Genomic DNA, 17,139 nt, shown 5'->3' on the forward strand with positions numbered 1-17,139 from the left:
TTTTAGTAGTCTTTAGTGGTCTTTATAACGATTTATGAATCACTTCATGAATTCCTGGCTGAATCATCTGGGTGACTATAGTATCTACTTATACTTCCCTTCTGTCTCACAAAAGAGACACTTGGACTCAGTTCAATCCAGATTTGTCCCCGAATGAATCACAGCACGTTACTGGGGGAACTGCAAATTGAATTCTGCTTCTGAGACAATCAAGACCAGCTTTCAGAAATGAAGAAACAGCCTTGGGGAAGTGTGGGTAATTGCAACACTGTCCATCTGGGCAGGACCAAAGCAGGCCAAGAGCTGTATGTCCATCTGCGGACTCTGTTCCAAACTAGTCGAAGAGCTGAAGCCATCCCCAGGAAGGGCTTAGTGTTTCTTTCTCCTTACAAGAGTCTGGGTCAATATTAACTACAAATAATTTATCACATTGGACGAGACTAAGACTCAAAAATGACTGCCTGAGCCTCCACAGAGCATGACAAAATGAGGGCTGTGAAGTTGGCTATAGGTGAAATGATCACCAAGGCTTTTTAAAAAAGACACATATATATTATAATGAGTGAGTGCTTGTGGGAAATAGAAAGGGTAGAGTGTTCTGGAGGAACGTTTCTCCACTTGGGTTTAGGGAGTAAGTTGTAAGTCAAGAAAACAAAGTAATCAATGTCCAAGGCAGAGAAGTATATTTTTTCTTGTATACAGTGACATACGGCCCACGGTATCACACTATTATTCCCCTGTGGAAATGCAGAGGGAGGAGGAGAGGACATCCAGGATATGTTACAAAAATGAATTATGCAGGACACATTTAACCAAGAGCCAGGTTTTCTGGAATATCTTGACTGCAGAATTGGCTGTGACTTGGTTGGTTGTCTATTTCAGAATCTGATGTGATGGGGAGAAAGGAAAGAAAAGTCTGATTCTGCCAAATCCTCTTTACAAAAAAAGTGCCAACCAGAAGAAAATTTATCCAGAGTGGTCTTAGACATTTCATGTCAAAAAATTCTGCAGTGAAAAAAAATTCTGTAATGATATCGTCCCTTGGGCAGCTCTGAGTAGGTCAAAGCAAGGGGATTAACTCATAGTCCTGTGGCAAAGGGAAGACTTTCTCTTGTTCAGCATAGTGTTAGGCATAGAGTTCAGTCTGCTTTGAAACAGAACGCATTAGGTGAAAGAAAAACATTCGGAAGAAAGTGTGATGAGAATGCTAGATGAGAAATGAGAAAAAAAGTGTTATTTTTCTCCAAAGGTGAGAAAGAGAGGTATAGGTAGATTAAAAAACAGCTTCTTGCGTACCTTTCTCATGGTCACAAACTGAAAACACGAGTCTCTTGACGACATCAGAAGAACTTTTAGAACTAACTTCCAATGCAGTACTCCTGCCAAGTACAGCCAGGTGCCTTTGAAAGCCACTGCCAGATGAGACCTCAGAAGTCAATATAATCCATAAATTTGAAAAGAAACTAGCTGGGTGGTGGTTTGTTCAGTAGTAACATGTGCTGTTTATATGTGCTTTTTTTTCTTCATCTGAAGGATGTCAGGTTACTATTGTAATAACCACAAATGAATTTTCTATACCTTCTCTTGAAGACGAGACTCAACAATTGGCTATAGAAATGAATGAAAAGAAACAGCATATATTTAAAAATTCACAATTAGAGAAGGGCTCTTGGCTCTTACAGATGGAAAGAGCATCAAATCCTCAGATGTTTGCTACCATTTTGTATCTTCAGCACCGCATCCAGTACTATGCAAAGATAATTAATAAATGTTGGCTGTTGCTGTTGAAGAAATACTCTGTTGAAGAGACCACTGGTTCCATAGACATGGCTCCCAAATTAGTGCCAATTCTTTTTTTTTTTTTTTGCGGTATGCGGGCCTCTCACTGTTGTGGCCTCTCCCGTTGCGGAGCACAGGCTCCGGACGTGCAGGCTTAGCGGCCATGGCTCACAGGTCCAGCTGCTCCGCAGCATATGGGATCTTCCCGGACCGGGGCACGAACCCGTGTCGCCTGCATCGGCAGGCGGACTCTCAACCACTGTGCCACCAGGGAAGCCCAGTGCCAATTCTCGTGTCCAGGTGGATGGTACCTTTGTCGAATTGGTGCAAATGGCCAGTTGAATATTATATTTGTCCAGAAACCAGTTTCTGGTTCTGAGGGGAGAACACCTTCAGGAGAATGATTCCAACCATTACTCTGAGGAAGATGATTAAAACAGAGAAAAGTTTTTCTCCTTGCAACTAAACAGAAAAGCAACTAAAGATTATTTCTCAGAAAAGGAGGCAAGAAGACTAATCCAAAGAACTTTGTCTCTTGGTTTCTGCTCACTTCAATAGACTCCTCACCACTAATGAACAAACAGTCCTTCCCTTGAAAAAAGATGTAGTTTCTTAGGAGCCAATTTCTCCAACTATCCCCACCTGAGAGGGGAAAAGATGAAGGTGATTTCCAGATCACACTGTTAAAACATTAAGCAGAGGCTTTCCTTGGAACAGCCTTTTCTACATCAGAGATGAGGCACTTTGTAATATGCGGGTATCTTGACTCGGGCTAGAATGGCTCGTGGGCTTTCACTTTGGGAATTCTGGCTCCATATGACTTGCTGTCTCAGAGGAAGCATATGAAAAGAACACATTGCCACATTTGAATACTATAATGGCTGAGTGAACTCCATGTTGCTTCACGCTAATGCACTAAAGTAGAGGTTTCAAGAAAAGGAATTCTATTTTACCTCAAGCATTCCTTGTTACTGTCATGACTCACTTTCCTGATTGAAAATCCAAGGGGACTAAAAAAACATCATCTTGGGCTTCTCATGAAGTGGATTTGTTTGGAATGTGGGAACGAAATAAAGATGGCTGATTTGGCATTCAGAGGTGAAACAACTTCACTGGCACTTAAAAATTATAGTTCCTTTTACAGACCTTCTAATAGATGGTTTGTAATGTGCGTTTATAATTAATCTAAAATGATGACATAGTACATTTCAAAATTTAAAATCCATGGAAAACAAACTGATGTGAACGAATACTTGAACCACAAGTCAAGCCATTTGTTTGCTGGAGTGACACGTATATGCCCACATCAGCATCTCCTGCTTTGCCAGGAAGTGACACAAAGGAGAATGTGGAGATGGAAGTGCATCAATCAGCTGCTCAGGGTTACTGCTGCCTTTCACACTATAAAAATGAGTTTGGACTTTATTCTAAGTATGGTGGGAACACAGATGTGAGCAGAAAGTCCTCAATGATTCAATTTACATGTTAAAGGGCAGCTCCTGTTGTGGTGTGGAGCAAAGTCCAGGCGTGCTGGTAGGGTGAAAGTAGAAGGTTGTGGGTAAGCAAGACTGGATGTTGGGAAACCAGTTAGGGGGCTGTTGTACTTGAGAGAGAAGGGGATACTGGTGAGCTGGGTGTGGAGGAGTGGAGCTGATTAGGCTTAAAATGTATTTGAAGGCAGAGCTAATAGGACTTACAGGTTAATTCTATATGAAAGTGCTTGGGCAAAGGGAGGAATCAAAGTTGACTCCTAGGCTTTTTAGGTTTTTAATAGTAAGCTGAAGACAGCCATGGAGACCTAGCTCATTATTTTCCTCCATTATCAAGAAATATATTGGACTCTGGTAATTAGGCTCATAAAAGTTTCGCAGACCACACTGCAGTAAGGAGCCTGGGCTTTATGTAGAGAACAGGCTTTTGTGTATTTGGCTAAGACAGGTGCCCTGGTGACCCTGGCATACATTTCAAAGGCCTCCATATCCTGTTATCCACCCAGAAATTTAAATGAGAGATAGATCAGGGTGGGCTATGGCAGCTAGTTCAGCAATGCCTTGTTGTTGTTCCTGTTTTATTTTTCTTCCAGAGGAGCCATTCACAGTCATTAGGTAGGTGAGAAGAAAGTAACAAATATCACCAATTTCCCTGTACGTGTAACTATTACGATTGAGTCAGGGTGGCGTATTTATAAGAAACTATTAGTAAGGTGAAGATCTCTGTGAGAAGAAAGGTCATTCCAAAGGCCAATAACCCCACTGATATTTTCCAGAGAGGATGAAGCATGGCTGTGGTCATGGATCAATATTTAAGACGTTTTAAGACTGGTGGGCTATTCTGCCCTGGAATAAACATCAAGAAGTACCAGGAATTTTCCACAGATTTAAAGAAAACAGAACAGAAAAAGGACCTCAAGCTTTTCCGTCTAAGATACGATGCTGTATCTCCATTTTCAAGTCTAGGATATTGGAAGTTTCTGCCTCTTTGTGCTCACAGCATCAACATCAGGAGCAACGTTCGTTACATTCAGCAATTCTCAAGTAGACGTGTGGGGGGGAGGGGTAGATTTTGGACCCCACCTCTCTTAATCTTGAACATCTGTGGAAGTCTCTTTTCTGGAAAGAAACTGACCCCTTAATGGGATGTTAAATGTGGATAACTGTTTTCTGAATATAAAGTGCTGAAGCCCAAAGAGAAAGAATGATGCTCTTGACCACAGGACATTAGGTGAGCATCCTATCAATAGACTCTAACAGAGGATGATGTAGATGCCAATACTCAGGCTGATAACAATGGATATTTGAGGCTTATATTTATTTTCTGACTATGGCTTTTCTCAATTATTTCAGTGATAAAGATTGACAGGCTTTGTTTGTTTGTTTGTTTTGCCAGTGTTTGTTGCCTTATAAGTCAGCTATCTATGCACGTGGGAAAGGGTCTGTAACACACATCAAGGAGCCTCTGAGAGCAGTGCTCACTGGGTAAATTGCAACTAAATTATGACACACAGCAATGTGGACACTTCGTAATAATACTCAAGTCTTCTCTTTTATAATAAGAACAGAGAGGCCAAGTTATTGATATTAGAGCTCTAACTTTCAGATGTTTGGCACTTTGTCTCTAACATGGAGGTAATTTTTTTTTGACACTGACTCTTCAAAATCTTCTTAAATAGGTCATGACTATATAAACTACAAGCTTGGAATTGCAAGGGACAAAACTGTCTTTACAAATTGTGTTAAAAAGGAAAATAACACAAAACCCATTGTGTTGCCTTATCAGTCTAGGATATGGAAAGGACAGCCTTTGTCTGCTTGAGGACCAGACAAATCATTCATACGTTCTTCATCATTTCTTCTTCTGTTGGGCACAGAATATGTTCTGAACTCTTGCTGGGTGGATAACAGGATATGGAGGCCTTTGAAATGTATGCCAGAGTCACCAGGGTACCTGTCTTAGCCAAATACACAAAAGCCTGTTCTCTAGATAAAGCCCAAGCTCCTTAATGCAGCTCATGAGCCTCCTCCTACATTTATTTATGAAGCTCCGTCCTCGCTTCTTCTCTCTCCTCTTAGCTTTTGTATATATGACGTTGCCTGGCCGGGTTCTATAGACCTTCAGATTTCAGGGAGATATTTTTTCTTCTATTCCTCCCTCCCCAATTTTGGGTTAGGTACTCCTTCTGTATGTCTCCACAGCCTCCTGTAGTGCCCCTTCATAGCATCCAAAATTATGATCACCTATTGACCAGGTTAGCTCTTGCTGGACTAGGTGCTTTGAGAGGGCCAGGCTCCTGTCAGCCTCATTGACCACTATGTCCTCAGTGTCCAGTATATTGCCTGGTGCCCAAATACCAGCTGACTGAATGACTCAATAAATGAATGAACCTCAATGTTAGGACTGATTTTGATAAACTTTAATATTTTGTATGATGCTTATGATTTTAGCCATTATTGCACACATACTAGAAGATTAAAAAGAGAGAGAAAAGATTATGTGGAGAGAGAGAGAGAATGTGTATGTGTGTCTGTCTATGGAAAAGCTGAGCGGGTGAAGATATCAGTGTCCCTGTTTACTAAGAAAGTCCTAGGGTGGGAAGGACAGCAAAGCAGCAGGCCTAGTTTTGAGCTGTTCAGATACTACAGATGCAAATATGTGGGAATAGTTAGTATTGAGCATCTAGTATTAAAGACCACAGGAAAGCAAAGGGAACCCCAGCAATGGGTGATGGCAAGAGACTCCTAGCAGCGTGTGTGTGTGTGTGTGTGTGTGTGAACATAGGTATTAGAGCAACTACGTATTGTATAGAAGTATGCAGGTTATATAAGATGCTGGAGCTTTGAGGTCACCATCCTTCAGACCAATGAATCAAGGGGAGTAATCCTTTCTAGGAATCTCCCACCTGGGCAGTGGGAGTTGGCAATGACCCCCCGTTTCCTAGGCATTCCCCTCACTGGTCCTTTTCCCTTGTCAAACCTGCCTTAGCATCACAGGAACCCTGGAGGTTACAAGGAAATTTTAGGTTCCTGCCCTCAAAGAACTAATAATCCAGTTAGCAAGTGGACATCTGGGAAATGGAAAATAAATGAGACAGATTTAACTGGGGAGCTGCACGAGGCAAGGAGGCTTTCTGGGCTGAAAACTAAGCCGAGCCCCAGGCTGATAACATTTAGTCAAGAATAAGACAATGAGGGAATATCCTTATTGTCTCTTTAGGTAGAGAAAGATCCTGAATTAAGATGCAGAAAACAACCAAGCTAAGTCAGTGAGCAAGTTGGTTTGACTAGAGCTAAAGAACTTTACATAATTGCAAAGACATGACATAGAAAACAATTGCTATTTTTAACCCCTTGGCATCCAGGAAAGCTACAATATGTTCCCAATGGTGAATAAGAAAATGCTATCTGTGAAGACCAGCCCTGGTTACCCAAAGGCATAGAAAGACTACACATATATCAAAGTCCCTAGAATTCTAGAAGTATCACATCTGATATGAATGGAAAACAGTAAGGCTTCCCAATACTTCATACAGATTCAAGAAACTGACATTCCTTATTTAGCTAAGGTGTTTAGATTACTTTCTCCAAAAAAATTGTCCCTAACATTCTCTGCTGTTGATTCCTGTACTAGAATGCATTCTCCACGGGGAGAGCACATCCTTTCCTTGTTTTCAGTCTTCTCTGGCTCAGAGGTGGGGCTCGTAGGAAGCCCTTTACATGTCGCTCCACTCTGGTAAATCCACAAGTCCCTTAAACTCTGTCACTTATACTACAGAGCACACCATATTTGTGGCACTCTTTAGAAGGGGAGAGGCAGCCAACATGCTCTTGAACAAGATGAGTGACACAAATCCAGCTGACTTATTCTTGGGATTGCAAGATTTCTCCATCTCAAAAAAGGACTTCCATCAATGTTTGTTTTCTCTCGTCTAAAAGATATATTTTGAAACCCAATAAATTAACACTTCCGAAGACGCCGAGTTCCCACTGTCATAAAGTACCACTGGCTCATTCAATATGACATAGTAAAACACCACTTCCCATAATAATTTTAAATCAACATTAGGTGATGTGGTGTGGTTCAGCTTAAATCACTGAAACGATGTGTCATTCAGATAATATTTCAAAATAAAAATGGAATCTCGTCAAATTGAGAGAACTTGCGTTTACTTTATTTTACGGTGGTAAGGATCAAAGAAACAGATGTTAACTGGATAGATGTAGTGGACCTTTCCTGACTTATGACAGTGACTCAGCCCGTTTTATTAACAAGTTAAAGCTAAATAAATGATGAATCAATGCCCGCAAAGCAGGAAAAAAAATGCCAGTTTCCCACTAAAAATCGCAAAGTGGATAAACTTATTTCCGTTAGGAAAACTGCTGGGGTTTTTACTGGGGAATTTCCCAGGCAAACAGAGGCAAAGATATATAAACCCAAAGCGGAAGGTAAGCACATTTCCTCTTAGTGTTTTTATGCTGGACATTAGTGCAAACACAGTGAATAATTCAGGGCTGTTTCTCCAGTCATCCTCATCTCCAAACCTGATTGGAAGAGATAAACCTCCACGCCCTTGCTCCTGCCAGTTGGGCTGGCATAGGAACGGGGCTCACATCCTGTGGGGAGAGCAGAGCAAAAAGGCAAAGCCACAAAAGTGAAAATATCCACTTCATTCACCCAGCCATGCAAAGTACACCACCTTCCTCTGCCTCTCCATTTTCCCTTCCATGATTATACTACCAGCGACTGCAATCATCTGACAACATCCTCTGGCTTACAAACCTGAATCTCTCAGCCATGCCAAGGTTGTCTGTCCTCATGCCATGTAACAAGCTAGGTGCTTTACCTGCTTTGGTTCATCTAATCCTAATTCCCCATGAGTGTAAACTAAGGCTCAAAAGAGCTAAGGAACACCCATCACCTATGTGTTATTCCTGCCCAAAACGAACAAGTTTATTAAGGAGGAAAAAATATCAGACAAGTCCAAACTGTGGAACATTCTGCAAAATAAATCTCCTCAGTTCTTTAGAAACTGTCAATGTCATGAAAAAAGCAATAATAATAATAATGAAGAAGAGGATGATTTTTTTTTTTTTTGGCGGTACGCGGGCCTCTCACTGTTGTGGCCTCTCCCGCCGCGGAGCACAAGCCCCGGACACGCAGGCTCAGCGGCCATGGCTCACGGGCCCAGCCGCTCCGCGGCATGTGGGATCCTCCCAGACCAGGGCACGAACCCGTGTCCCCTGCATCGGCAGGAGGACTCTCAACCACTGCGCCACCAGGGAAGCCCCAAGATATTCTCTCAGATTGGTTCAGAAACAACAGGGAAGCAAGCAAACAGACAAATAAAGGATCTCTCAAGTCAGAAAGAGAAAAAGACAGAAAGAGAGAGAGAAGGTGGCAAAATGTTAACAATGGGTGAACATGGGTGCAGGGTATATGGGTGTTCACTGTGCCATTCTTGAAATTTTTTAATATGTTACCAACATTCAAAAGACGAAATTGAAGAAAAAATTATAAAATAAAACAAAATGAAATGTTAAAACCAGAAACAACCCAAGCAGCAGGAGCATCCACGGAATACATTCGAACAATTAGCAACTGTGAGAGCTGGGATTTAATCAGGTGTTTGGGTTGTTGTTTTTGACTCTAATAATGGTTAAAATCTTTTTCTACATTGATTCTTTTAAAGGCTGTGTACAAAAAAGAAGACACACAGATTACTTTTTTCTTATATTCTTGTAAAGAGTCTATAACTACCAATAAGATGAGACAAAGAGGAGGAAGTCCCTATGGATGGTTTCTTAGCTTCACTACCTTGTAGGGTATGATGCTTGGCCAGGCAGAATGAAATGGGATGATGAAAAGCCCACAGATAATATCATTTAAAACTCAACTGGGAACTAAATAAAATCCTAAAATGAATAAGCTCATCTGAACTTATAGAAATACATCCAACAACTGGCAAGTCTGTGAACTTAATAGATGATTATCATTTGCACTGCTTTGCTGACAGATCCTGTGAGAGAAGGCTAATAAGTTGTTTACACATAACCATGTACATAGAAGTGTTAGGATTAAGTCTAACATATTCTGATCCATGTTTCAATTGCCGACCAGACACATCCACCTGGATGTTTTACAGCCACCTGAAAGTCCAAACCCTAAAGTCCATTTATTATCATTCCTTCCTTCCCACCCTCACCTCTACTCAAAACCCTCTTTTCCTTTGTTAACGGCACCATGTTCCATCTTGATGTCTCGGGGTGTAACTCAGGAATGAATTTTGGTCCCTCCTGTTTACCCCACCATATATTTATAATTAGTGATTCTGCCTCCTAACTAATAGCCCTTGAATAAATTCTCCATCCTTACTGCTTTGCCTTAGCTCAGGTCCTCATATTGTTCATAAGGACTTCTATAATAACCTCCTTCGTATTTTCCCTACCTTTCATCCCTGCTTCAAACCTCAATTACTTTACCATCTTGTCACCTGAGTTGCTTCTCTAAAATGACAATCCGATGTGCTTCTCTCCTAATAAAGGGTCTATAATGGTTCTTCACTTCCAGTAGGATCAGGGGTAAAATCTTCAGCGTGGTTGTTCCCCATGAGCCAACCCATTCTCACCTGACTTCATCCGCCATGTCTACCTGATGATGCCACCTGAGTTACTGGCACCTTGCTCCCTCCATGTGTCCTTCCCCCTCTCATGTCTTACATATGTTCCTCTGGCTACCTTGGATGCTCTTCCCCATTTATCCACCTGGAAGAGCCTTAATCTTCCTGTAATGCCTAGATCACTCTTGTCTTTCTTTTCTCCCCCTCCCCAAGGCAGAGATGGAGCTTCTGTGGCACCTCTGTTACATCATTTATCCAACCAGCATTACTATATGTTGTTTGCATGTCTGTCTTCACTACCAAATCCTATAATGGCAGGACCAGGTTTTCATCATCTTTTCATCTTCAGCAAAATGTACGACACATAGCAAGTATTCAACAGATGCTTATTAAATGAACAGATGTATTAATAAAGGGTAGGCATACAATTTAAAAATATGGCTTAGTGGACTTAAAAACACATTAAAAACTCCTAGACCAGGCCAACGCCAACAAAACCACAGACTGCTGGTGAAATCAAAGATTCAAGACTTTTACTCCTGTTGCCTATTCAACCCATTATTTTGTCTACCAAATGCCTACTATTCCAGGATTGCATAGGGGTGCCCACAAGAACTTTTTCCCGTGGATGTCTAGGTCAATTCAAGCCAGATGACAAGTGGAGAGGAGAATGAAAGAAGTAGCATGCTGTCCACACCACTGGAGGGCTGGGCAGTCCAAAGACAGGGACCGAAGTGTCAAGATTGAAAAATTTTCTCCCAGAAACTCTTTATGAGGGTAGTATCAACATAAAGTATTCAGTGAACAGCCCCTTTCTGGTAGTGCGCATAAAATCCTGTGCCCTTTTATGCTATATTCTTAAGACAACACCACTGATCTATGTGCTGAAGGTACCATCTTACATCTGGAAAGCATGTCAACCTGTAGGGACATTACCTTAAAATTGAGTCCCTGAAACAAACTGAGGAATGACAGGAACATTCTGATGCATTTCCCCAGCATCAGACACTTCAGTGGGCTATTGCCAGTATCTTTATTTTTTTTCCCATGGAAAATAAAACAGATAATGAGATATTCGGTTCACGTGTTTTGTGCATGTACCTTTAAAATGTCACCTTTGGGTAATTCAACCCACCAATGGATTATTAATAAACTTCAGCAACTGTCAAAGCTCTTCTTGGTGGAGGGAGGTTTGGCGGTGCCACCTATTAGAAGAGAGAGACGGATGGCCTTACCTCTCAGCTCCCGCGTCCGCAGCTGTGGGTGCAGGTAACTGGGAGGAGGGGTTGCGGGAGCTCCCCTGTACATTATGTCCCGGAGAAGGGTGACTGACAGGATGTGAGGTTGGCATGGCCCCAGCAGCTGTCCCGCTTCGGCCTGAATGATTGCTGGAGAAAACTGAAGCTGAAATCAAGGGAGAACAAGCATCAGACTGCGCCCCAAAGGAAGCACGCACTCTTTAAATACTGAAGGCTGACAGCAAGCACATTTTAGGGGCTTGTTTGTTTTTCTCTTTGGTGGTTTTAAGGGAACAGTTCTCCCCTTATTGGATATACACAGCTTTTGTGTTTATGGTGGAACAGGTTCCCCGGATAATGTGCCTTTACTGCTGTCTGAGGAGTCCATGTTCAGCTTGCTCCAGGCTGACATTCACGGTTCGTCTCATAAGAGCTGCCTTGCCCGGCAAGTTCCCTGTCTGGACACTGTATAATTAGCCAATCTTGTAATGTCTGCACCTGGGCGAAGGTCTCTGTATTAGCACTTTTCAGTCACAGGGGAGGACAGTCAGGTAACAGAATATGCGGTCTGCTGACCCAGAAGGATACAACACAGGCCTTCTTCCTCTTCTCCGTGCTGCAGTGAGGCGCTGTGGGTCATGCCCAGTCTCCGTGTCACTGCTAAATCAATGTAATGAGAACAGAGCTTCCCCTGATCCTAGTACCAATGCAGCATCCTACATTCTTTTAACTTCAGAGTCTAACCGACCCTGGGTATTTCCCAACGGTGTGCTGGATAAATGTACTTAGTCTTCAGCAAACATGACTCCTCTCCCAACGCCACAAAATATGGAAAAGGGGCCTCAAAAACTGCTCTCGGATCTTCTCCCGCTGTTGTCTATTATGACACAGAGTGTGAGTTACAGCCTCGTTGTTGGGGGCAGCCTAGCCTTTGAGAACTATACGTGACCTCAAACTTAAATATGTGCCCATTTAGATCGGCTAATTGGTACCATGTCACAGAAGAAACTGGGGCTTGTCACTTTCGGAGTCTATCACTATCAGAGAAGCTCTCTCAGTGCCTGGATCTACTCAGCAGACGTCTCATTATGCTGCAATCATACCAGCATCATTATGCTGACTCTCTTTAACTTCCTTCTCTATACAAAGCTATGCCAAGCTTTATACCCATCTTTGCTCTTTTTGAACTTACTCTACTGATATCAAAGAATAAATGGATTTTTAAAAAATTTAAAAAACCAGACTCAGGATTAAGAAAAAGAAGCCACATGATCAAAGAGATTTGAAGGTTTAAAAGTTCAGGGAGCTGTATTTTTAGACCAGCACCACTTTTCTCCAACCTCTCCAGGATAGAGTTAATACCCCCAAATGATCCAGCCCCTGAAAGCTTACAATGGAACAAGAGTTCAAGTACTTAAAGGAACTTGTGAAGAAGCAGAATTATCATCTTCGCGCTCAAAAAGCTACTGATAGGAGTGTGATCTCATTTGAAGGTTTTGTTTTTGGTAAGTCAGCATTGTGTCAGGTTAACTCTTGTCCTTAGACGCCTGCATCCTCCACAGTCTTCCAAGTCCTGAAGAGGTGGTGAGACTAGAAAATGCTTACCAGCTCAAAAGGGCAATGCAGAGCTTCTGCTGTGTGTCAGCCTCCAGAAAAGTTGCACATTTGCAGACTCGCTAGAGTCACCTTATGGATCACTACCTCATTTATGCTCAGCTTGCTCAAGCAACCACACTCTGCTTGTATTCCAAATAATAATTTTACCCACGGGAGAAGGCTGTTTGGATTGACTGCAGCAACAGTTTCAATACGGTGTTTGTCAGCATGAAGCTTGGTGTTTTATATACTATTCCAAAAACTAATGGAATAATAAGAAGGTCACAGAGACACTGTGGAAACACAGCTAGCTTTTTTCTGCCTTAATGTAGAAACGTGAGCTCTCCTATTTATTTTGTTGTAGTTGCTGAATGCACCCACCACTTATTATCCGCTGGAGGTATTTTTGTATATATGTGTGTGTGTTTTTCACAAAGAAGTGCTGCCTTGCTGTTTACAACCCATGAGCAACAGAGAAACTTGGTGTACACACTCCATGCTCTGCTCTATGCTTCAATAGAAAATGTGCTGCTTCCCGAAGGCCTACATTAGCTATATTAGCCGTGTTTTTGCATTAGTTGCAAAGAAATAGGCTGGGAAATTTGGTATTGTGTGCAGCCTGCCACACACTGAAAGTTAGGCCTGGTTAAGGTCCTCTCCTTCAGCCCGCTTACTAGCCAGGACCAACCATCCATCATCATGCATCCATCCGTCTATCCTCCAACCATTAATTTTTAAATTCAGTATTTATTTGGTGCCTACTACATGCTAGCCACTCTACAATATGTGCGCCCCTGTCCTTGCGGAGGTTGCAGTTGAATGAGGGGAACAGACCTCTATAAATCCTTATACCAAAATACTGAGACTTACTAGTATAGAACATCAAACGGTGTTCAACGCTTTAACACGCTGTCCTACTTGTGCCCCCCAAATCCCAAAATGTGCCCTAAACTCTGGCCAAATCAGACAACTGACCACACCTCAAATATGTCATGGCAATTTACGCTATTATGCTTTTGCCTGTAATGTCCTCTACCTTTCTGTACTTATTTTAATATTTTTGCTGTGTGTGCAGAGTTACTTGCGTTCTTCTCATGCCTCTCTCAGCAGCCAATTATTCCACAAATATTTACGGAGTACCTACCATCTGGCAGACCTGAGCCAGGTTCTGGGATGGACTAGTGAACCAGACACCCTTGGTGCCTACTGTCTCCAACACGTCATTCATGTTTGTTGAGTAAACAAAGACGAACACAATCTAAATGCCACTGGAGTCCGTCTTGGGCTCCGTGAGTAGGACAAGGACAGAAAGGAACATTTATCCACCAACTCCTGTTCCCCGCTGGTAAAGGGTGTTACTTCTCTCACACTTCCAAGTAGGCACAGGCACCACAGTGGCTAAAGGTTCTCAGAGATGTCCAAGGCCAGGGCATCAGAGAAGCCTGGGGACAGAAAGCCAGTGCAGTTGAGGGGATGCTGCCAAGTTATGCCTGGTTGCCATAGCAATGGCCGCTGGTAGGAACACGTGGTGAAGGGGATGTGAGGTGGGACATAAGAGGTGTGTGGTTTAGGGCCGGAGGCTCAGAAACATGCCCTCCAGCTGTGGTGAGGTCACATGTTGACTGACCAACAGTCAAACACACATCTACAGCCCTTCCTTCCACTGCTACAGCCAGTGAATGACACTGGAACAGGCAGAGACCCTTTGACTGCAGACCCCACAAGAGGAAGAAAGGGAGGCTTTAGGGTTCAATTTAAAGTATATAAAAAATGTGTATGAAACAGTTTCTTACGTAGGGTGTAAGAAATTACCTGTCAGCAAAATGAAGCCTGGGACTTGCCTCTATATTCTAACAAATGGGATGAGAAATATAAGACAAATTCTCTTCTGGTTAGATAACCTAGAAGAGGCTTATAATTTAGTGTCTACACAGAGCACTTTGCATGCAGAGTCCAGGGCAATGTTTGTGGATGTTGCCTGGGACCAATATAATGACCAGAGATTCAGAGGAAGTAACAATAGAGCATGGCTTTCCAACATTCATCCAACTCCGATCTCACATATCCTTCGTATAAAATGGACAAAACTCTGGAGTCAGGTATCAGTGGCTTCAGTAGGATTGCCTTTGACCTCTACCAAAGATCCACATTTCTTAGAAACTGCCACTATGGCACAGGAAATGCCTCTTACTTACACTGACTTCTAGGAATTTCCAGCTATCAAAGTCATACATCCAGGATTCTATCTTACTATAGTCTAAGAATATTCATTCATTCAAACACAATTTTCCAGCCCTTACTCTGTACCAGGCAGGCGCTAGTCTCTTAATGTTTGAAGTCAAATACCTGAGACCTTCACACAGACCCGCCCACCACAACAAATACTTACAAATACTTACAGATGCTCAGGCTTTGCCAAGTGATTTTTTTAACCTCAGGAAGAAAATCTCCATGTCAGAGTGCAAGTGTAAGGTCATTCACAAAAGGAAAAATTTCCTTCCAAGTGATTTTCCAAACTCCACTAATGGGGCATACAATGAGGCCTATCAGTCAAAGCATAAGGAGGAGAACTGAACCCTCAGCATCTAGGGCAATATTAACAAAGCTGTCGTGATCAAATCAGGCAGCACACACAGGCTACCTACGGGGCGGCCTTCATCGTCTATGTCACCTCAGGGGTCACTGCTGATCTCAAGGCTGGAAGAGGGCTTTTAGGTGAGCCTCTAGACTGCACTGATGACTGGCAGCTGGAACAACTGATTAGGCACGGCGGAGCAACATATTGGAAATTCTTATTGCTTTTGTGATTAAGAGATGGTGGACTCCCCAAGGAAATAAAAGCTTGGTCTTGAGATGAATTTGTGAGCCCTACTTCCAGCAGAGGACCAGGAGCTGGCCTCCCTGCTGCTTTAGTCTTTCTTTCTCTCTGGGGCTTAGCTCACTACAGTCCCTCATCCCATCTCCTTATAGAGGTAGGTGGAGGTGACTCAGTTGGGCTTTTTAATTTTGACAAAGCAGCATCTGTTGATCTGTGTGGTCCCCAGATGCCATCTCACCAGCTACTGGGACCAGGGCATTCTAGTCTCGAGCCTTTAACTGGCTCAGGTTAGTTTGCGTTAACAGGCAGCACTCTCTCTATCCAAATGAAAACAATTAATCTATATATCTAATGAGTGTGGACAGGGCACCCTTGGGGACACTTCAGCTGTCATGTATTCACTGTGTGACTAGAGAAAGGCAAGGAGTTTTTCAGGCAAGGAAACTTCCTGAAATGAAGTCTACTTGTCTCAGGCCCATCCCCAGAGACAGGGAAAGCTACCATAGGCATTGTTTCATGACTATGTTTTCATCGTTTTAGAGGGCAGGGAAGAAGACCTCCCTTGTCAGGCTGAGGTATATTAAAAACAGTCAACCGGAGGGCATATTTCTGTTCAAAACTGTACGGGCAGCTAGAATCCTGCTTCTCCAGCTTTAATTTGCAAACAATTCACCAGGGTAAAATATTGATTCTGATTCACTAGGTCCTGGAGGCAGCAAGTGCTGAGATTCTGAACTTCTATCAAATTCCCAAAATCCCAGGCAATGCTGGGGTTGCTGGTTTGGGGACTGCACTTTGAGCAGTAGGTGTTGGACCATATCTCTGCTGTATTTCATCTTCTTGCCTGCCCCATGCCCCAGATTCAATAGATGACATTTATTTAGTACTTTGCAAACCTTTCTCCAGTTTACTATTGAGGAAATTGAGGCCTAATCAGGTTCTTGATTAGGTTGCCTGGCGTATGTAGGTCTTGTGGCTGGTAAGTAGTGGACCTGGAATTCAAACTTGGGAGACCTGATTTGCCTCTCAAATGGAAGATGGATGCAAAAACAAAGGCATAAGAGTGTTGATACCGTATCAGAACCCTTGAATACTCCACTTGTAAAGGCTGCTTGGAGTCACTAGGCACTCCTCCCCCACCACACACAAAGCACACGGGTAGTTTTAACCACCAAAATGCTGGTTAGGATCCAAAAAGTAGATTCCCATTTTTGCTTCTATCCACCCTAAAAGTACTAAAGTGACCTCAACGTGGCTGAAATTTTCCAGCTCTGAAAATTAACTCAAGCAAGAAATTAACTGAATTATTTGGTTTGGAAAACAAACAGCTGGTAGGAGATGGGCTTTTTCTGAAATAAAGATTTCAGATGCTTGTCAGGAGCATGTCGATCCACTGGTGGGAAAGAAGGAAGGCAGGGAGGGGTTCTTCATGAGCAATCAGATATATGCACCTGTTACCACAAGCGAGCACGATGTTGATGTCGTGGGCTGAAAGGCCACTGCCTCTGTCAATAATGCACGAAGAAGAGAAGTACTGGGCAGATCTGTTGCCACCTGGCAGTTACAGTAAATATGCTTTCAGAGTCATTTATGATTAC

The 17,139-nt window shown here is 42.7% G+C and overlaps 1 protein-coding gene across 4 annotated transcripts in view; it reads right to left on the reverse strand.

The window, feature by feature from the left end:
- The window catches only part of GLIS3 (GLIS family zinc finger 3), a 506,378-nt gene that overhangs the window by 36,946 nt on the left and 452,293 nt on the right, over window positions 1-17,139 (reverse strand). For all 4 annotated transcript variants that reach the window (XM_027105791.1, XM_027105789.1, XM_027105788.1 and 1 more), the window contains one exon: window positions 11,125-11,293. In XM_027105791.1, coding sequence (XP_026961592.1) covers window positions 11,125-11,293 — 169 coding nt within the window. The remainder of the gene's footprint in view (window positions 1-11,124; window positions 11,294-17,139) is intronic.

Source organism: Aethalodelphis obliquidens, unplaced genomic scaffold, assembly GCF_003676395.1.
Source record: "Aethalodelphis obliquidens isolate GAN/ISIS:26980383/991018 unplaced genomic scaffold, ASM367639v1 scaffold7, whole genome shotgun sequence".
In the NCBI taxonomy this organism is placed as follows: domain Eukaryota; kingdom Metazoa; phylum Chordata; class Mammalia; order Artiodactyla; family Delphinidae; genus Aethalodelphis; species Aethalodelphis obliquidens.